The sequence below is a fragment of the Brachycentrus maculatus genome, unplaced genomic scaffold (genome assembly GCF_059751285.1).
Source record: "Brachycentrus maculatus isolate JH-2025_06_01 unplaced genomic scaffold, ASM5975128v1 h1tg000081l, whole genome shotgun sequence".
In the NCBI taxonomy this organism is placed as follows: domain Eukaryota; kingdom Metazoa; phylum Arthropoda; class Insecta; order Trichoptera; family Brachycentridae; genus Brachycentrus; species Brachycentrus maculatus.
This window is the reverse complement of record NW_028280835.1, coordinates 4,563,999-4,587,014: the sequence shown is the minus strand read 5'-3', so window position 1 is coordinate 4,587,014 and position 23,016 is coordinate 4,563,999. Positions and strand designations below refer to the sequence as shown.

General features: G+C 34.5%; 1 protein-coding gene across 12 annotated transcripts in view; it reads left to right on the top strand.

The window, feature by feature from the left end:
- Positions 1-23,016, top strand: part of LOC148310996 (uncharacterized) — a 154,297-nt gene that overhangs the window by 102,659 nt on the left and 28,622 nt on the right. For 8 of the 12 annotated variants that reach the window (XM_088257506.1, XM_088257504.1, XM_088257501.1 and 5 more), the window contains 3 exons: positions 16,079-16,259; positions 17,680-17,869; positions 19,994-20,089. In XM_088257506.1, the coding sequence (XP_088113632.1) occupies positions 16,079-16,259; positions 17,680-17,869; positions 19,994-20,089 (467 nt within the window). The remainder of the gene's footprint in view (positions 1-16,078; positions 16,260-17,679; positions 17,870-19,993; positions 20,090-23,016) is intronic. The other 4 variants (XM_088257502.1, XM_088257503.1, XM_088257511.1 and 1 more) reach the window with 1 other exon arrangement.

Below are 23,016 nucleotides of genomic sequence, written 5' to 3'. Positions count from 1 at the left end.
TTGTTAAATGTTTATATTTTTTTTTCTCTTTTTTGTGTGTATATTAGGTTAAAATCGTTAAAAAGAACTCCACCGACAAGACACACAAGGTGGCTTGGTGGGTCTCTTGTGATTTAAATAAATGTATACAAATAAAAAAATCATCGTACTGGGGATGCATAAATGGAAATGTGACTTCCCTTATCAGGACTGCAGAATGTTGGATAACTGTTTTTGTTATGTTATCTATTTTTGTTATGTTATCCTATTTTATTTATCTCAAAAGTGATTTGTTTGCTGTTGCCTATTTCACCAACTCTCTTTTGGTGAAATAGGCAACAGCGTGGTATTTTCTATCAATCTTTTTTTGTAGTTCCAAAGAGTTTACCTCTTTTTGCGCATTGCCAAAGCATTTGGCATATCTTGTCCAGCGTAAATCGTCTGTGGGTGGGTAGGACGCTTGAATGAGATGATTCATGGCACAAAGAAACCCCCGGGTACAAACGCAATTGGACTTGAATGATGTTAATTCGCTCTGAGCATCTTGTCGTCTTCGTGTAGCTCAGCAGAAACGTTATACAATATATTTTCAGTTGTGCATAATGCGCTACTAGCTAAATTCGTACATGTTGCTCACTCCTTTCAACAACGTCATATATAAAAAAAACTTGATTTTTCAGGAGATCGTTTTCAAAGTTAAAAAATATAATACAATGTATTAAAAATACATATCAAGCCACTTATTGAACTTTTTACTGTGCAACAGATCTTTTTAGGTAAAACCTGCCTGTTTTTTCTCCATTTGAAAAATACATATCATAATACTTAGCATATTTAAAAAAATAATTAAACAATACCTTTTCTTCAAAATGCAAAAACAACACTTTCTGCCCTGTAACGGGTAAAGATTAAGTTAAAAATATGCCGCTTTTGCTGGGATATAGTAAATTTTCTGGGCATTCCGAAAACATGCACAACTGAAAATTTACGATTTTTGATACATGACGTTGTTGAAAGGAGTGAGCGATATTTGCTATGAGATTTGTTTGATTATTTATAGTGCCGATGTGTTTTCTTCGTGTATTGTCTAAATGTTATTGTTTTCAACTAATTTTTTCACCGTTATTGCTTGTTACTCGTTAGTGTTTGATCGCTACTACGCGGTAAACATCCGCTCCTATAACTCGGCCCGACTGTCTGCCTATAGCGCAATGTGGGCGCGTTTGCGCGTACGGAACGGTCGTGCGTCACATCCCACCAATCGCGTATTGTTTCTTGGGATATCTCTTCTCTCATTGTTATCCGAGATTATGGCGAAACTGGCAGATGCTGCCGATTCTAGCGTATAATTATCAATAAGTAAGTACCCGCCTCGTACCTCACCTTGTCGACTATGTGTTTATCCTTGTTCAATGTCGATTTACCTATATCAGAAATCACGAACGGAAATTTATTGAAGTTTCTAGTAAACCTTAGGGCCCAGCATTCGTTAAGTCGCAACTTAATTTTCTCTAAAGAGTCGTCAGATATTCCATTTAATATTTTTCTACTCGCTAACATTCGTATATCTAATAATATCATTAATATTTGGCACAGTAACATAAAATTGTTTAAAGATAGTACGCCTTTCCAAGCTTAAAACACAGTAAGGGACATTTTTTTTGAAAGACGTTTTTTGTTGTTGCATTTTTGGACTAAGTAGATTCTACTTGTTTGGAAAGTCAGTCTTCATCACCTGTATCCCACCCTCTTACAGCTAAAATCGTCATATTCTCTAGTAAATATAATTGTCGCTTTAGATGTTAAGAAAATCGATAACGAAAGCTGATTTGAAATAGATGAGGATAGGTATCCTCTCAACTCCTTACTTGATCCTACTTCCTTCGCCTTGCTTTCATAAATTTATTCTTTCTTCAGTTTTTCCAACCCTTATCCGGACCCCAGTGGTGCCTAGGGTACTGCATCATATAAACGGAGTATTATCTTGATCGTTAACAAATGAAGGAAAGCTGATCAGCCCTCCGCTTCAGGTACCAGTCCAGGGTAATATTGAATAAATATTAGAGTGAAAAAATCACTTATATTTATTTGACCCCCCCCTGGGAATCGAACTCGGGACTTGCATAACGGTAGCCGAGCGTGCTGACCATTACACTACGGAGGCGGACAAAGGTGAAATAAATTTATAGTTCAATTAATGTTTGCTCTTATGAGTAATGTTGTAATTATTGGTTTAATCCTATCACTGTTAATTGTAATTTATGTTTTTTTTTTATTTAAGTAAAAGCACTATTTGCCCTCCAATTACAGACGGCTTGTAGAAGGCTCAAACCTTTGAACAGTATCACCAGTCTGTTTTAAGTTGGTTGGGAGATATTGCTTCGTAGCAATAAGCCCGCCAATGAGCATATATTCTGTACAAGAAGTTTAAATAAAATAAGTTACTTAATATCGTGTTTTGATTTTTATATGCTTATCTTTTATTGAATCGATTTTAAGTTGAAAGAACTTTATTTTTGTGATATCTGAGGTTTCATTATCGTCTGTGTTTAGTATTCGTGTCTGATAATTCTGCATCAGAATGCAAACACCTTTGAGAAATATGTGAAAATATTTGTTCAACTATCGTCTGTTATTTCAGCGATAACTGTTTGGTAAACATTTCTATCACTGTAAACTAGAATTGATCAAATAATTGTCAGTTTATTAAATTCCACGCGAATTGTTTTGTATAATGTGGTTAAACTTTTATTATTATTTTACTGGGTAAATGTATCGGTACGCTCAACGGATAGTGCCATAACTACATTAAAAAAAAATGCGAAAATTAGCTTTTTCTGTAGGCACAAAGTGGTTATGCATTATAAGTATCTACTATCGCTTGAGATATTTGATGAAATTTTAAACCTTCGACCGAAAATGACTACATTATATTTAATATTAGCTTAAAAATAGCCATTTCGCTAAATTTAAAATACGTAGTTAGCTGTTTTTAAAAATTGAATTGAGAGAAAAATCAACAAATGATAGTTGGAGATTTCGTTAAACGTGACAAAACAGTTTGCGTTTGTGTGAATTTTAAGCACATCAGTTAAATACCGATGGTTATTTATCGAAGGATATGGGGGAAGGGAAGGGTTTGGGGCTTCGTATTTATCTTTTTTGTATGATCTTTTGGTTACAAAGTTAAATATTAACAGGATTTGTGAATACGATACTTATTTTAACTGAAAAATTTATAAACATCTATAGTCACGACACCCTTCATTTGTTTCGTATTTTTTGTGGGTAAAAATACAACTATACTCGTACACTAAATTAAATACACGGTAGATACGTTTCACGCGATACCGTATAAAAATGCGTTAGTAAAGTTTATTAAAAGAAAAATATGGTGGATAGGTTTGACTGTATAAACATCAATTCTGGATGCAAAAAATAAAGCCATTACTACTTATTGTATCCTAATGTTATTTGCTCGACATTGATAACGTGGTGCGTCACTCGTTTCGTACAATTTGTCTTTGACTTGATCTTTGACCTTCCCCTTTTCCTCCCTCCCATCCCTCTTCCAGGTAGGTACTTACATATTATCACAAATTTACAATAGTACAAGTACTCATTTTGTAATACTAGTTTGTGTGAACGACTTTATATAACTGTTCCATTAAATTCCCCAAAAAAATACAAAAATCTTCTTTGTCTTCTTCTTCTTCTTTTTGTAGATCCTAGGGATCTGTTTGTGCCTCCGCATGTCGCTCTTGGAATGTTGACTCCCAGCTGTCTTTCCATCTTTTCGGAGGTCTGCCTGGGGGTCTGCGTCCTTCAGGGTTACCTTGAAGGGCGATACGTGGAAGTCTGTCTTCTGACATTCTGTTTAAATGTTCATTCCAGTATCGCCTTCGTTGTCGTCCCCATCTTACGATATCCTCCGTCTTACACACGCTCCGGATGTCGATATTTCTTACTCGGTCTCGCAATGTATTTCCGGTTATGGATCGGAGAGTCTTCATCTTGGAGGTTCGAAGTCGAGATTTTGTTCTGGAAGTTTCTGCTCTTGCCTCAATCCCATAAGTGGCTATTGGTCGAACACATGTTTTGTATATTTTCATTTTACAAAAATCAAAGGCATCAAAAATTACTCACCTACCCCCTTCCGCATACCTCTCTGGGCATAGTACTAAGTAGTAAATAGAGAGAGATGTAGGAAATTCCAAATTACTGTTACGCATTGTTAAATTATTATTATTATTTTTTTTAAATCTTGTTTTCGCACTATTTTATTTTGAAATCATGCAAAAAATAAATTCATTGTATATACTTACTCGTACATATCGCTCACTCCTTTCAAGAACGTCATAAATAAAATAAAAAACTAGATTTTCCAGGAGAACGTTTTTAAAGTTTAAAAATATAATACAATGTATTAAAAATAAATATCCAGCCACTTACTGAACTTTTACTGTGCAACAGATCTTTTTAGGTAAAACCTGAAGATTTTTTCTCCATTTGAAAAATATTTAGTATATTTAAAAAAATATTTAAACTATATCTTTTCTTCAAAAAACAAAACTTTCTGCCCTGTAGCGGGTAAATGTTAAGTTAAAAATATGCCTCTTTTGCTGGGATATAGTACATTTTCTGGGCATTCCGAAAACATGCACAACTGAAAATTGACGATTTTTGATTTATGACGTTCTTGAAAGGAGTGAGCGAAATATCGACAAATTTCAATCGCCCTTCTGTTAAATTTACCGTTTCTGAATGTCCAGCTGTTCGTTGAATTTGTGGTCCTTATCATTAGCACTTCTATACAATTCACTATAAATATCGCATTTCTGACTTGTGTCAGTCGAGATGGATGCGGGTCAATTTCTTTACACGATTCTTCATCCAATTAACGTTATGGATCTCGTAACAGTTTGTAGGCCTTTAATCGATCAATTAGTTCGGCGCTTTGAAGCAATCTAATTTAACGTCCGCCCGAGAGCTTCAATTGTTCGGGAAACTCGGATACTTGGCGCCGATAAAGCGACAAGTCCCCAAATAAAAAGCACAATGTCCTATAATAATTAATATTGCTCAACTGGAAAATGTTTTCTATTAAAACATATTTTCTCGATAAATAATAATTGCCTGGCCATTAATTTGTAGTGTTGGAATTTTATTGAATTTTCATTAATACAATCAGCGTATGTCTACATATAATAAGTATTCTGCGCGACGCTCAACGAACCGACGCAAAAACTTAAGGACCAGTATTCGTTAAGCCGCAACTTAATTTTCTCTAAATAATATAACATTTTACGTAATAATTATATGGTTTTGAAAAGAAAAGAGTTATTGAAAGATAGGCGCAAAAATATATATTGTTTATAAAAATATCTTTTCTATATACTGTAAACTACCAGTATTTTCTAAAATTCAAAAAAAATCAATATACATTCTTTAAAAAAAATCGGCCGTGGAAACACGTGTTACCTCTCCGGCGGTCGGCCATTGATTGAATTCTGTGTTTAGTTGTTTCCCCTTAAGGATCAACCGATTTCCATAAATCTTATTGCGCAGGAAGGGTGTGCTATTAGTCTTTTTTCTTGTTCACTAGAGGGATAAACAACGTAATACATTGTACGATAAAAAGAGACAGATGTCCTTCCGGTACTTGTATAAAGAAGACAACGATGATTAGTACGTCGTATACCTGGTAAAATAATCCAGCGCGGAAGCAAATGCGGGCGCTGGTTTCTTGCAACGATAAATTCGCTTCCCTAGAATCTCTTGCTACAGCTCTGATTTAAACGGCAATAAAATACTTTGCCTGAAAAACATAATTTTTTTCTTCTGTTATTTTTAAATGCCCAAAGTATTAATATAATTTTTCTTATATACATATATAAAATTATCATGGGTTGATTATTTTTGGATCGGCTTTACTTATATTTTATATTCGTGTTGAATTTATCGCAGACGGAAGTTTCGAAATTCAGTGCTGTGAATTAAAATTACCCGCTACTGAAAAATGCCTTCCGCCTTCTGTTGTGCTCCACGCGGTATGACTTGGTAATGATATTTTTCTGTACCGATCTAATCTGAATCGTATAAATTGCTACCAATTTTTTTTATTATTTCTATTTATATTCAATAAGAGTGTAATGAAGGATTTTTTTTATTTTAGTATTTCAGTTCTAGAATTGACCTGGCTCGTAATGTAACGATATTTAACGATAAATAACAAGTTTAATATACATGTAACGAACATAAATCGGTTTATTTTCGACAGCCAAACGATGAATGATTTACTAATCCAAGATATTTGTTCATAAGTAATAAAAATAAATATTTTTATTGATTTAGACATACTGCGTGGATTTTGAAAATGGGGAAAATCGGTCTTAACCAATTGTTTTATTCAATATTAAATTTTATGTTTTGTACTGACGTTTCTCGGTGGAACTGCATTTTATGTAAAAACAACCATATAATTTCATTTATATCTTGAAAGTGGTCAGGTTAGGAGTCGTAACAATCGGCGGGTATGTATGAGGAGATGCATGAACGTGGAAGAGGCGAAGAATGTTTGCAAGGACAGAGTGGTGTGGCGCTCTATTCTCTCTGCCTACCCCTGCGGGGAAGCGGCGTGATGGTTAGTTAGTTAGTTTTTTTTATATCTTGAAACGAATAAGCATATACAGACAGTAGCGGCAATTCAAATATATATTTTTTTTTCAAATTTATTTAATATAGTTACAAAAAATATTACAATTCAATTCATTTACTAGTCTTTTTAAAGGGATAACCCAAAAAGCTTCTTCTTTTAAATGGTTATACTAGTTACGCTGTGCCCCTTAAAAAAAGAGACTAAACTCTTGTGCTTGGAGAGAGACATACACTTACTTATGTATAAATATAAATTTATATAATTTACTAACTTTGTGATTTTCCATTATATAATGAAAATGTAACTTTGTTTTAAAATCACTATACACATTTTATTATAACTTAGTATTAATCAGTCTTTAAAAAAAGCGGTTAGCTTCGAAACCGGTAGACATTATAATGAAGTTATAATAAAATATTTATAGTGATTTTAAAACAAAGTTACATTTTGATTATAAAATATAAATTTATGGACAAATAAATGAAAATTTGCCTACAAAATATTGAATGAAAAAAGCGCTGCAAAATTACTTGGCTGTCGTACTGTCGTCTGCGGCATTACGCACACGGCATGAATGAAACATGTAATGTCGCATCTCGCGTCTTGTACTTTATTGATTCTGTATGATCCATCGCTCCGGTGTGTTACGCCGAACGTGACAGTATTCCAAATCCCCGAATTATACTAGCCCACCGAGTATGCGAGGTTCGAGATTAACCCAAAATCGGTGCCGAATTTACTGTCGACTCACCTTCCTAAACCGCCAAGATAATTTTGCAAATTTCGGTGGTGATTTAAAGGTGGGGTCAAAATAAATATTGAAATAAATGAAAAGTCCGGGAATTTACGGGGCTGAAGACCGTCATAGGCTGGTTTAATTGATCACTTTACACGTGTAACATTCACCAATTCTACCCATGATTGACAACCACACTACTCAAATTCTTGCAAGTTCTATATATATGAAAAGATTCCGAAACGTTGTTCTTGAATCATTACAATTTCATTAGAGACATCTATTGGTGAGATGAAAAGAAGCTTTTTATTGAGCAGAAACTCTTATATTAATATGTGAGGTCCGAATCCTGGATTATAATCACATACATGAGAAACGCCAGAAAATATCATTTTCATTTTTATTATTTTAGCTTAAAATTTGACTACTTAATTTATTTACAACATTATTTAAAAAAAATTATGAAAATAAATCCTTTAATTGGAGATAATCCAGATTTGTGAACAAGTTATTTAGACACACTCAAAATGTTAGTGATTTTTCACCACAATGTTTATTTGATATTCCCTGGACTGGATGCCTGAAGCGCAAGCTTGATCACCTTGCATTCATGTAAGCAACGCTCAAGACAATACAACGTCAATACGGTGCAGTGTCCTAACCATTAAGTGGGGATAAGGTTCAGAAGAAGAAGAAGAAGAATGTAATAGGAGTGAACTGTTAAAAGAAGAAATGTATCTGTGTTAGTGAAGGCTGTTGGGGCGTCTGCGTATCGATTGGGACTCGAATTTAACTAACGAAACTAACTAGCTAATAATGTTTATCACTGCCAAAACTGGAACAGTTCTAGGAACTCCATATGAAAATAGATCCAGAGTATTCTCTCGATGAAGTATGAAGTAATCGCAACGAATGTAATTAATACATATCACTCACTCCTTTCAACAACGTCATATGTCAAATAACTTGATTTTTCATGATATCGTTTTTAAAGTTTAAAAATATAATAAAATGTATTAAAAATAAATATCAATCCACTTATTGAATTTTTTACTGTGCAACATATCTTTTTAGGTAAAACCTGAAGGTTTTTTCTCCATTTGAAAAATATTTAGTATATTTAAAAAAATAATTAAACAATACCTTTTCTTCAAAATTCAAAAACAACACTTTCTGCCCTGTAGCGGGTAAATATTAATTTCATTAATTGATTCGGCAGTCATCTCATCGCATATACGGTGTTTGAAAATGATGCGGAATCCATCGAAACACGTGTCACAGTAGATTTTAAGAAATAGTGGTATTTACTAAGTAAACCATTAATTAAAAATGGTAAATATTAAGTTAAAAATATGGCGCTTTTGCTGGGATATAGTACATTTTCTGGGCATTCTGAAAACACGCACAACTGAAAATTGGCGATTTTTGATATATGACGTTGTTGAAAAAAGTGAGCGATATATAATAATAAGTGCATTCGTTTTAGTATCGAATATCGCGAATTGTGGGTATCGAAGCTTGCAATGTAACCGGCTTGTGTTCGCTTGTATGGCGAAGGTCGTCTCCGACATTTGCTTTATTAGTCTAACCATAACCGTGACGGACCAGACACTTATGTTGATACGTTTGTCTATGGAGCATCGCATCTTTGACTTTACATACGGATATTCTCACTACATATGTTGTTCCTCATCGTTTGGCTGTATTTTTTGCTTGCTTTAAATGTGAACGATCCAAAAATGAAGCACTCTCTTTATCATTCATCGTTCACTTTGTATAATACCACTTTAAAAAAACACTACTTCGTAACTACCGGTTTCGGAATAATCATTCCATAATCGAGTCAAATGTAGAATAAAGAGAAATTGTTACGATCCGACATTTATAGAAAACTAAAATTTGAAAGAGGGAGAGAAGACAAATTAATCACAATGGAAATATTATTAAAAGTGGACCTGTAGTTAAATTTAATTAGTTATTTGCTATGGGTAAGTCTTTATTAATTGCTTTACTTATTTCTAATTTTTCTATATTATCTAAACAAAGTGATCGATGAATGATAAGGAGAGTGTTATATTACCATACCACAAAGTTAACAATGCTTTTAATATAAAAAATAGATCCAAAGATGATTGGAGAATCGAAAAAAAAATCTTGACCTTAAATGAAAAAGTCTATTGAGATGGATGCTATGTAATATTCAGCATTCTACCCATGATTGCCGACCACATTACTCAAATATTTGAAAGTCATTCTTTCTTTCATATATTCCTATCTCACTATACTTCTTCTATGTTGATATATCAATAGAAATCAGTAAATCCAGCACTTATAAACGAAAATTTGGACACATTCAATATATTGTGAAATATTTGTTATTTATTCAGGAATTTCTCGCCTAGTATTATAGATACGGTTTATTTGATCTTGCGTCAGAAATATTCAAATCAGATCAAACCTTAGAGAAAGCAGCAAGTTTTTAGTGAACCTTTTTCATTCTTAAATATTTATCAAACTGTCGATGAAATGTTTTGTCTTAGCACTGTTCCGTGTCTGTCTGCTGCGCTGGTCGGGGTTGTTGAGGCGTCTGTGTGTCGACCAGCGTCGGGTTGAAATCGGATCTAGCTGACTAACTGAACTAAATAACAATCCCTTTCACTGCCTACACAGGGGCACTTGTGGTTTTAGAAACTTGTTTTATTTAGATTAGCTGTGATAGGGACATTCAAAGCTATTAAATGTAAATTTACAGTAAAATCGGGATACAATTTTTTTATTGATTTGGCTTTTAATTTGTAGAACTCCATTTTAATTTATGTATCAATTTTTAAATCGAACACAGATGTTTTGAGTCTACTAGTTGTATTTTATTAAAAAAACACATAAAAATTAATATTGTTACAATTGTTTCTCTAAACGATTGTTACAATATTCATTTTTATGTTTTTTTTTTTAAATAAAATACAACTTAATAAAATACGACTCAAAAAATCTGTGTTTAAATCTGTGTGTAAATACAATTTTGTTACATATTTTCTAATAATTTTCGCAACTTAGTTCATAAAATAATTTGCTTTGCAAGAGAGGTCTACCAGGAAGCCTAGATGCTTCTGTATCAGATCTGGGAATACTGTTGGGAGAGCTTTCAATGTCGATTAAATGTTTCGCATTTTTAATCAAAGCGAACAAAAAGGGTAGAAAACATGTTCATAATCTCTTATTCTAATAAACTTTTAAGGTTGGCAATTTATTGGAGTTCTACCATATCTGTCTTTAACCGTTTTGGTACTATACTTTTTCGATGGAACCATCTACGTATAGAAGCGCGATCGCGTTCTTCGGTACCGTAGAACGGGGCTACTTGAACTTTGATGTGTTACTTGAGCCCAGTACAAAAAAATATTTAGATCTGTATTTGGTCTACAATGATAAACGTATCGACATGATTCATTGTTTCCCTGACAGGTGACTTATTGTCACGATACGTTCATTATTGTAGACCAAATACATTTTTTTTGTACTGGGTTCAAGTAACACATTCAAGTTCAAGTAGCCCGTTCTACGGTACTAAAACGGTGAAACATCCCACACATTTAGTTGCAGGATTATTTATATATTTTTAATCATTTGAAAGTCGTCCCATTATTCATCAATATTCAAGCTGATGGACAGACACGCGTCGCCTTATGTATGTAAAAAGTGCGATTGCAAAACAGGATGCCGCCAGGCGAAATGTCTCAATTGGTGCCACACTTCCGGATGATGCCTCAGCCATTGTCCTACGCGTATCATTTCGCTTTATAAAACTTAATCAATCCTATTGAAGTAATATCAAGCAACGGAGAAGAAAAGAATCACGGTACCTATTTTGGTCCATCTTGTACAAGCTTTCCCTCATAGATTTGTTTTTCTGTTCTTTCTTCATTCATTCGTTCCACATGACCACCCAAATCATCTCAACACACCTTTATTAAGGCTGACATCTCAAACGACAAATTCAGAACGCGACCGGCCGCGCTAGGAGTTAAGTTTTATCATTTTGTAACGCTTAATCTCTCAATAACTCTTTTCTTTTTAAAACCATTTATTTATTTCGAAGAAAAACGTATTTTTTCAATACAAAAACAGTTTTTAAGGCCTTATTCGCAAACATAGTTTTCAATCAGTGGCTGGCCGCCGGAAAAGCTCACACGTCTCTCCACTCTCGATTTTTTAAAAAGAATTTACATTGGATATATATTTTTTTAGAATATATATAGGAAATATATTTTTATATATATATTTTTTAAACTCTTTACCTTTCAATACCTCTTTTCTTTTCTTATTTTAACACTTTTATGAAAAACGTATTTCTTCAATACAAAAACGTGTTTTACGGAAAAAATAGATTTCGTAAAATGTTACCTGGATTTAGAGAAAAATAAGTTGCGACTTATCGAATACTGGACCTTAAGGAAAAAAATTCAATTACGTTAAATGTTACCTGGGTTTAAAGAAAATTAAGTTGTGATTTATCGTATATTGGGCCTTAATTTTATCGACAGTGCTTATCTCGGCTTTAAAATTTATCTTGGCATTGAAGAAAAGTTCCCAGGATTAACGAGACAAATTAGTTTTTCTCTCCCGCGGGTTGGTATGCCTTTGAAGAGTGCCTTAAAATCATACACCTAAGTAACTTCACTGCTAACTTAGAATCAATGAAATGTATAAACTCATGTCTCTAGCGAGATAGCGAGTGTTTTTGCCTAGAATTTTCACTCGTGAAATACATGAAATTATAGTAACTTTAAACATAAAGAGTAAATCCACTCGCAAGTAGGCATAGGCTATGAAACTTATAAAGTTGAAGCCTGAGTAGGGACATGATAAACGGTGTTGCATAAGCCGTAGATAGATTTCAGAGTCACTTGGACGTTAGGTAATTCAAAAAAATGCCTTTGAAGAGAGCGCGGGAAGTGCAGCGATTATTGGCAGCTCCGAGGCGCGTGGGCTCGCCGTTCGGTACCCGCCCGCGTCACTTTCGGACCACATCACCGTCCGAAATAACTTGACAAATCGTCTGCTTAAACTTAACGGTCCAACAAGAAATAATACACCGTATTGTTGTGTCTGATCATCAGTGAAGATTTGGAGCGGATGAATCACGCATTGCCACAGACGTACATATTAAAAAAAAATTAGCTTTGTAACTATCATGCTTTCTTTACCTTTGTTTGATTCGATAAAATGTGTAAAAAACTAAGTGGGTCTAATTCGGTGAGGAGATACTGTATTAAACGTCGGGTTGTGGTCCCGTGGTTAGTGTCGCGGACTTTTAAGTCAGAGTTTCTCAGTTCGAACCCACTCTCCCACAATTTTATACTTATTTCTAATAATGAACCGCGTAGGCTCACAGAAATATTATGAAATTTAAATATTTGTGTAAATAATAAAAACACAAATATTTCTCTTTTAATTTTTTTAGCTAATTAACTATCATGTCGTTTCTCCCCAGGGTTAGGCAGAGAGAATAGAACGGCACACCAATCTGTCTTTGCAAACAATCTTCGCCTATTCCGCATTTATGCATCTCCTCATACATACCCGCCGATTATTCCGACTCCCTGACAGTTTTTTTTTTAAATTTGCCATGCGGATTTTAAAGTTATTCATTTGTTTTTTTTTGTAGTAACTTAACGATTTTCTTTGAAATTTTGACACAATGTTGAGCTAAAATAAGAGCGTGTTTTTATCTACCTATGTAAATCAAAATATAAATGCTCGTTAAAAAAAAATTCTAGAAATATTTTAATAATCGCCTATTCTTCATTATAATTCAAGAAATGATACAAAGAAAAAATACTAGTATATCCTTATCCTGTCCGCCTCCGTAGTGTAATGGTCAGCACGCTCGGCTACCGAGTTCTGTTCTGGAGGTCCCGGGCTCGATTCCCAATGGGGGTAAAATAAATATTAGTGATTTTTTCACTGTAATATTTATTCAAAATTACCATGGACTGGTACCTGAAGCGGAGGGCTGATCACCTTTCCTTCATGTATAAACGATCAAGATAACACTGCGTTTATATGACACAGTGCCCTATGCACCATTTGGGTGCGGATAAGGGTTTTATATATATCCTTAAGGCCCAACATACGTTCAATCGCAACTTAATTTTCTTTAAACCCAGATAAAAATTGACGTAACTGATTTTTTTAAAAATGTTATTTAAAAAAAAAAAAAAACAAAAAATTCCATATATTTATTTTTTCAAAGCAGGCGTATCGACCGGCTCTCAACGTAGCCGGACGCTTAATGAATTATTTTATTGCGAGTAATTTTCATATCGATCGACCATTATTCCCAATTGATTCACGAGGACTTTGTCCCTTGAATGTTGTCTCGTGCGATGTTGCGGGCCGCGGCCGTACACAATACACACGACCGTTTAATTCCTTAATGGCGCTATTATTAACCATCGCCCATCAACCAATTGTGTCTCATTCCATCCCATTTCATGGCGTGATCATCCACAGAGTCATTCCTCGCTTCGGACAAAAAAAGTAAATTTTTACTTAATAAGTATTTTTGCACGATTACGTGGCAAATGAAGAATAAACCGTTTTAAATGATTTTTCTCTTATTCTTCTGCTTGGTGTAGGCTGTAGGCCTTGTTGCCTGTTTTTAAGTAGGATCGCCTCCTGCTATATTTATTCCCAGCTTTCAATCCATCTCTTTGGTGATCTGCCCGGGAGTCGACTACCTTGGGATTGGCCGTGCAGCGCAATAAATAATTTAGATAGTAAAAATGTAAATGTTCGTTTGTTCAAAGTTACATTCGAATTCGCTCGTATTTTTACGCAGTTTTATATTTGACAGGCATTTCGGCTGTCCAAACTCAAAACACAGTAAGGGACATTTTTTTTTGTGGTACGTTTTTTTTGCATTTTTGGACTAAGTAGATCCTACTTAGTCCAAAAATGCAAAAAAAACGTACTACAAAAAAAGCCACTTACTGTGTTTTAAGTTTGGACAGCCGATTTTTACCGATGACAGGTAAAAACATGTTTTTTAAATATATTTTTTACCGCAATGGCACCGCCATCTGTGCCAAGGCACTCGTAGTTCCATACCCGCACCCGTTCTAGCTTTGACACTTGAATTAATGGCTAGGACACTCGTTGTTGCATACTAGTACTCGTAACACCTTGTCTATGTTGATGTGAACTAATACAATACATAATTAGTAATATAATATATAGTAAATGTTGCTAATATATAAAAAATATACAAAAGATTAACAATTTTTTTATGTAATTTTTTTACACGATTTATATATTTATTAGATAAAAGTAAATAGTACATGTATGTATGTATGTATTTGTCAGTTGCAAGATATGAATGTCGCCTGAACCAATCCTCAATTGAATTTAAATTGAAACACTCCGATGTCGGCCCAGTTTATAGTAAGAGCTCCGAAAATGTACTTAGATATATATTCTATTATCCTTTACTTTCAAGTGTCTGTATTGACTTATTCTTCTTTTTCTTCAAACCCTTATCCGCACCCCTACGGTGCATAGGGCACTGCATCACATAAAAGCAGTCTTATCTTGATCGTTAACATCGTTAAGGAAAGGTGATCAGCCCTCCGCCTCAGGTACCAGTCCAGGGTAATACTGAATAAATATTATAGTAAAAAAATCACTTATATTTATTTGACCCCCCCTGGGAATCGAACCCGGGACCTCCAGAACACTACACTACAGAGGCGGACAAAAGGAGGTATTGACTTAACCATTTAGTAACTCTATTCAATAATGTAGTAAGGGAGTAAAAATCTAAGAAGTCATCCATGCAATAAATTATATAAAAATGAGTTAGGACCCGATAAAAAACCACAGGTATTGAATATGTTAGTACCTTGTTTTGAGTGTGTCAAATCTTTGTCTACAAATCTGGGTGTGCCCACTTAGGAGTTATTTATATTTACATCTCACATAGGTGAAGAAAAATGTGGTCAACACCCAGACGTCCATATTCTTTTTTTTTAATTAATTTTTTAATTCCATCAATGTTGAGATGTTAATATAAATAACTCCTCTTAGTGTACTCACCCAGATTTATAAACAAAGATTTTTATCAAAATTATTAGTCTACTGCGATATCGATTCCCAGCTGTCGATCCATCTCTTTGGTGGTCTGTCCGGGAGTCATATACTTTGGGGTTGGCCGTGCAGTGCAATGTGGAGGAGTCTGGATGGTTCCATTCCCTGACATGCGCGTACCATAGTCTTCTTCGTTCCCTTCCTAACGAAATCTAACGAAATCTTCGATTTCACATATTTCTCTTATACGGTTCTTCCTTATTCTATCTCGTAGACTCTTGCTAGATATACTCCTTAGAGTTCATTTCTTACACTTGAACACAATGTACAATATTCGACTGGGATTAGAGAAGCCCCAAAGATGTTCTAGATTACTAACAATGGGCGACTTAATCTCATTAAAATGTATAGATATTGACTTATACATTAGGATGTGATAGATCAATCTGGGAAAAACATTGAGAAGAGTCCAAACAGTTTCGAGGAGCATATTGCACCAACATTCAAGCCGAAATCACCATTGTCTCCTTCATTGCCTTCCTCACCTAACAACATCTTGATCTCGCATATTTCTCTCTATGAAAAAACTAATATTTGGTTATGTTGTGTGTTTGCAGGCGGGCAGACGCTGTCGGCTTGCACCGCCCGCAAGCTGCCCGCGGGAGCGGAGCCCCCCCTGCCGCTGCCCCCCGCCCCCGCGGCGCCCCAGCCTGCCGCGCAGGCGGACCAGCTCTCTAACAACAACGATGCGGACTTCACGCATGAAAACTCCGACTATCAGTGGTTCCTCGATTACAAGTAAGTCCACACATTTATCCAAGGAAAAATTATCTCTTAAGGTGGGGACTGACCGGAGCATTTCATCGTAATGTAACGTCGTTTGCGGCGAGCATCCGACTTCGGATGGAGTATTCAGAATGCTGTACTAACTATGTGAATGCTCGCATCGTAACGTTACGACGAAATGACTCCGGTCAGTCCCACCTTTAGAGAAAGTGTAGTTTTAAAACTGCAACAAAAGGGTTATTGAAACGCATAAAAAATACCAAATGTGACATTATGGTAAATGGTGAAAGCACAGGCAAAAAGATTATAAACAAATTTATTATTATGCATGCGCCATGGCGTAGTTGGGTAGACGTTCGACTGCGAAACTGGCGTCACGGGTTGATTTCCGCTAATTGCAAAATAAATTTTAGAAAGATTTATATTCAATCGCCTTTGTCCGCCTCCGTAGTGTAATGGTCAGCACGCTCAGCTACCGTTCTGGAGGTCCCGGGTTCGATTCCCAAGGGGGGTAAAATAAATATAAGTGATTTTTTCACTGTAATATTTATTCAATATTATTACCCTGGACTGGATACCTGAAGCGGAGGGCTGATCACCTTTCCTTCATGTGTAAACGATCAAGATAACACTGCGTTTATATGATAGTGCCCTATGCACCATTGGGGTGCGGATAAGGGTTTTATTATTATTATTATTATATTCAATTGGTGTGGGTGTTTGTGATGTATTTTTCATATCTGCCTTCCCTATCCTTGCTATCCTACCTGCAGACAAGCCTCTAAAAATAGAGGCTTTGCGGGTTATTCCTTTAAAAAAAAAATACCTGGTTTTGGTAAATAGTTCGGTTTTGTAAAAATAAATTTGCGTAAATAGTCCCTTTCCGTAGTGTGGTGGTTAGCGCGTTGGGCTACCATGCTGGAGGTCCAGGGTTCAATCCGCAAGGCGGGGGCAGAATACATATATGTGGTTTCTCATATATCGCTCACTCCTTTCAAGAACGTCATAAATCAAAAATCGACAATTTTCAGTTGTGCATGTTTTCGGAATGCCCAGAAAATGTACTTTATCCCAGCAATAGATGCATATTTTTAACTTAATATTTACCCGCTACAGGGCAGAATGTTTTGTTTTTGCATTTTGAAGAAAAGGTATTGTTCAATACCTTCGGGTTTTACCTAAAAAGATCTTTTGTACGGTAAAAAGTTCAATAAGCGGCATGATATTTCTTTTTAATACAAAACGTTCTCCTGAAAAATCAAGTTTTTTGATTTATGACGTTCTTGAAAGGAGTGAGCGATATATTATTTCTTAGGTTCTCTGTGGGATCTTTCCTCTGCTTCCTTTGTCTTCATGAACCTAACCCAACCTAACCCGACCTAAGGTCATTTTCGCCCTAGCATATTTGTAACCGGTTGGTCTCTGATTGCAGCTACCGCGACAGCTCGTGCCAACACGCCAGCGTGCTGTCCTCCGTGTCCAGCTCGTACCGCGGGCTCGGCTGCTACGAGGAGCTGGCGCGGGACCTGGATGCCAACCTGGCCGAGGCCGACATGGAGAGCTTCCGCACGCGGGACATACACGCCCTGCTGTCGCAGCTCCCCGGACACCTCATGCAGGACGTAAGACACACTCTACTACTCGATTACTTAACACATAACACAGAAGGCGCTGTTGAAATGATTGAGGCATTTTTTGACAAATTCCAATAAAACTTTTAACACATCTTACGCGAGATGCAAGTTTTATAGTCCTCGGTCCGTCAATCACCAATTGCTAGGAGAATGTTTTTTCCTTATTTTTCCTTATTATATTGCAATATTAAGCAATATTTTCCTTATTATATTTCCTTATTAAGGTTTATAGTGACATCTGTTGAATTTTCGTTAAAGCTTTGTCATAAGAGTCCGCCTCCGTGGTTTAATGTTTAGCGTGTTTAGCTACCGCGCTGGAGGTCCTGGGTTCAATTTCCAGGAGGGGGGGGGGGTGAAAATAAATATTTGTGACTATACATCTTAATATTTATTTAATATTACCCTGGACTGGTCCCTGAAACGCAAGCGTGATCACCTTCCTTCGTGTCAGTAATGATCACGATAACACTGCATCAATACGATACAGTGCCCTACGCACTATTGGGTGCAGATAAGGGTTATTTATTTTTTTCTCACTTTTATTTAATATCACCCTGGACTGGTAGCTGAAGCGCAGGCGTGATCACCTTGCCTTCATGTAAAGAAACAATCTAGATAACATTGCGTCAATACGATGCAGTGCCCTATACACCGTTAGGTGCAGACAAGGGTAAGAAGAATATTTTTTTCAGCGCTCAACTCATTTTACGGTAGAGGAACTAAATGAGATTTGATCAAAGAATACCCCAATCATATAATTGGTCTTCAACGTGTTCGAATAATATACCAACTTAGCGATTGAAAAAACATATCTTATGTTTTCACCGATCTGCATGTTTATACATGGTTAAAATCACCTTTTGAGAATGCCAAATGCTTATCATTGATGGAGAATGGTCATCCCGGATTGATGAAAATATCAGGATTTAATCATAAAAGCTTCATCTTCCGCTCTTTAGCTTTTCCATGAAATCAACCTTTATTTTTTTAAAGGTTGATCAAAAAAAGGGCTGGCTTTAAAAAATTGGTTTTGGGGAAAAAAAGTTGCTTCAAAACCAGTCGAAATAAGAATCAAGTTATAATAAGATTTTTAATTAATGTTTTACTTAGTAAATATCACTATTTCTTAAAATCTACTGTGACACGTGTTTCGATGCATTCCGCATCATAATGCATCGAAACACGTGTCACAGTAGATTTTAAGAAATAGTGGTATTTACTAAGCAAAACATTAATTAAAACTGGATAGATTTTACCACAAAGTGACTGCCGAATCAATTTATGAAATTATAATAAGATGTAGCTTCACAACAAAGTATTTTTTTGTTTAGAATTGATCTCGGGCAGAATGGGGAACGTTTTACAAATTCTCACTTAAGTCAACCGATGACATGTTGTAAGCCCTGCCCAGACTAATTGTCTTTCCACAAAAAGTTGTTTTGTCTCTGTTTGACATCTTTAAGATATCTTGATGTATTGAATTTATTCATACATTAATTTTGCTATTGGATCATATATGATTTTTTTTTGATCCCATATTTGACTGATGACAATGTTGGCATGTGTGATCACCGCCTCCGTAGTGTAATGGTCAGCGCGCTCGGCTACCGTTCTGGAGGTCCGGGGTTCGATTCCCAGGGGGGGAGTCAAATAAAGAGAATGAATATTCTCAATATTATTAATATTTAAAGCATTTACTTTGTGGGTAGTCATTTTTACTTATTTATTTTTATACAAAAATGTTAATAATATTAGTATATAACCACTTACCTTGGTAATGGTTATATGCTAATATTATTAACATTTTTGTAAAAAAATAAATAAGTAAATAGAATTGATTTTTTCGCTCTAATATTTATTCAATATTACCCTGGACTGGTACCTGAAGCGGAGGGCTGATCACCTTTCCTTCATGTGTTAACGATCAAGAAAACACTGCGTGCCCTATGCACCATTGGTGTGCGGATAAGGGTTTGAAGATGAAGAATGAGTTATCATGTCGGTGTTGGTGGTTCTGAAATTGCATGCAAATTAACCATATTCACGAGTGAGTTGATGCGGAGTGTTGTGTCGGGTTTGTGTTGAGTCGTCTGGTTATTGTTGATTTTGCAGACCAATCGTCGTGGAGAAATGTACGCCAGCGTTACCAGCTCGCTCATGGAAAAGTTCTGTTTCGATTCCTCCTTCAGTCCTCACAGTAGCTCTCAGGTACCGACTGAACCTTTCTGTGCGTGTGCTCCCATCCTCTGTCTGTGCCCCCTTTAGCTGTTTGAGGAATGCGTCGTGTCTTTCATTATAACATCCAGTACTAATCGCTCTGTTTTTAAACTGTAACAACTCAAAATTGTCAGTAAACAATTTTGGATTGGTGTAGTTTGAAATCGGCTGTGACCTTAATCCACAATTTATAAATTACTGTTTCTAAACTTCTTGGACTTTTACGGTTAATTATATTTCGTTTTACACTTGCGTATGATCATTTTGACTGATGATGGTATGAAGAATAAAGTCTTGAAAATCGCATCACCATTTTCTCTTTCTTCTGTATTCGTAGTCTTCAGAGATCAGTATCTATCTTCACAACCATCTTCAAAATTTACTTTTAAAGTAAAATAATAAAAAAAGAAAAATAATAAATAAATAAAATAAATTATAAAAATAATAAATAAATCTAATTCATTCATCTGGTGATACTCTTGTTTGACGTTTGAATAAAATTAAATAGTGTCGGGTTGTGGTCCCGTGGTTATTGTCGCGAGAAACCGAGAAACTCTTAAGTCAGAGTTTCTCGGTTCGAACCCACTGTACCACAATTTGATACCTATTTTTAATAATGAGCCGCTCAGGCTCGCAGAAATAGTATAAATTTGAAATATTTGTGTAAATAATAAAAACACAAATATTTATCTTTTTTTTATTAAAAATAAAAATAAACACATTTTTTCTTCATAGTAATACAAGTGTTTTCAAATCATTTTACTTTATAATGCAAATAAGAAATATTGGATCTCAGAATAAAGAAATTCATATCTGTTCGATTGAATTTTGGTAATGATACATCAAAAACTAATCTCCAGTGTTTGTAACCCTGGTGGGTTTTTTTTTCATTCCTTACATAAGTCCAATTTTGCCTTCAGGACTTATGTTTTATAGTTGTGGATTAAGGGTGTCTATTTGTAAAATATCATCATCATATCAACTGATTCCAGCCAAAAGGGTGTTAGTGACAAATGGCTACATTTCGGGAGATGCATTTGAAGTGCCATAACTTTGTTGGGTAGTCATGTTGCTGTACTACTTTATAATAACTAGGCAGAATGAAGTCTTGGCAAGACTATGATGTACATTACTACCTAACAAAGTTTTGGCTTTCTTGCAAAGTAGCCATTCGTCGCGTGCTCCTTTTTGCTGACAATAGTCGGTGTGTCTTGTCCCCAGAAGATGATATTAAATCATTTAGTACTTTCACCCCCATGGAATGTTATAGTCGTTCATATTTAGTGAATCATGATCATTTTCTTCTGTCATAGATTTCAGTCATCTGTAAATGGACTAACTTGCATGATTTTTATCTAGAAAAAGATGATGTATGTAAAAATAGAGTATTGTCTCATATTTGCTGGCAAAAGATATGTATAGTTTTTGTTTTTGTTATCTTGGTTTTAAAAATAGTCCAGAAAACCGTGTTTTCTTAATGATTTTAATAGTACATAGATAGTGTTAATGTTATAATGTTTGATTACTACGTAAACATTTTTGTATAGAATAATAAAATATTGTTTCACAAAGAAATACTATTGACAAATTTATGATTTTTTTGAGTCTGTTTAGATTTCATTGTCATTTGCTTAAATTTAAGCATAATTATTTAATATTTAAATATTTAAATCTACAAGTTTAAAATTTGAACACATATTGTATCCTGAAGATATCAGCTAAAGTTATGGTATGCGAAATGAAAGTTGCGTGACTTACATCCTAAAAAAATAACTCTAAATATAATTTTTTGTTTCACTTATTGCTGATAGAAAGATTTTACCAAACATTTTGTTTGATTGTGAGAAGTGGCGGAATGATGTTAAATGTGATTGAAAATTAAATTCCTTATTTTCATAAATTAAGTTAAAGTCTTTAATACGAAAAGCAAAGGGTTCCATTGAATGGACTTTTGACCGAAATCAACAAAAGTCATTACATAATTTGATCCCTGTCTTTAATTATTCACAGCTGTAAAAAGTAATAATTTATTTAAAAAATGTATACACCAAAACAGTTGTGAAATATATGGTGCACTAAGTAGTATGTTACCAAAGAAATTTGGTTTTTACTGTCTCTTGTGAAGAACCGGTTTTGTGAAATGTGTGGTTTTTGTTCCAAAATATTACGACTGTGAATATTGTATATTTTGTTTCAAAATTGATGCATAAATTACTGTACGGTATTCTAAGTAAGTGTGTATATATTTAGAAAAAACTAAAAATTAAGATGTTAGTTAAATTATCGCAATGTGATTCGATAAAACGTTTATAGAGATTAGAAAAGTATAAACTTTTAATATGTTTTTTTTTAATATCATAATTTTTAAATTAAGTAAGAACTTAAATAAATTTTTAGCTTTCGTCAAATTTTTAGGAACCTTCATATTTTAGTAGCATTTTAATAAATTTTAGCAGTCTTAATATTTTCTAATTAAAATATAACTTTGTTTTAAAATCACTATAAATATATATTTTTATTTGACTTTAATGATGTAGCATGAAGCATGGATTTAATAATAATAACTAATTTTTATATTTTCAAATGTGTTTCTTATTTGCCCAAATTATTCAATGTTTTACAATAATTCTGATAAAAAATATTTTCTGTGTAAAAATGTTTATATCTATATTTTAAAATCCAAAATATTGCAATAATTACTTGGTAGCAATGCTGATCAAAATAGTATTAACGTTCCTAAAGTTAATTTTTTAAATATCCCACTATGATTATTTTATATAGTTGTCATCTTCTTAGGTTCGTACCTCATGAAAACTGAGAGTTTCTATACTGGACCCGGGAATATGTCAGGAGCTTTTAGACTAGTTCGGACAGAAAAGTCTTAATTTTAACTTACTGGACTTTGAAGCAGATTGGTC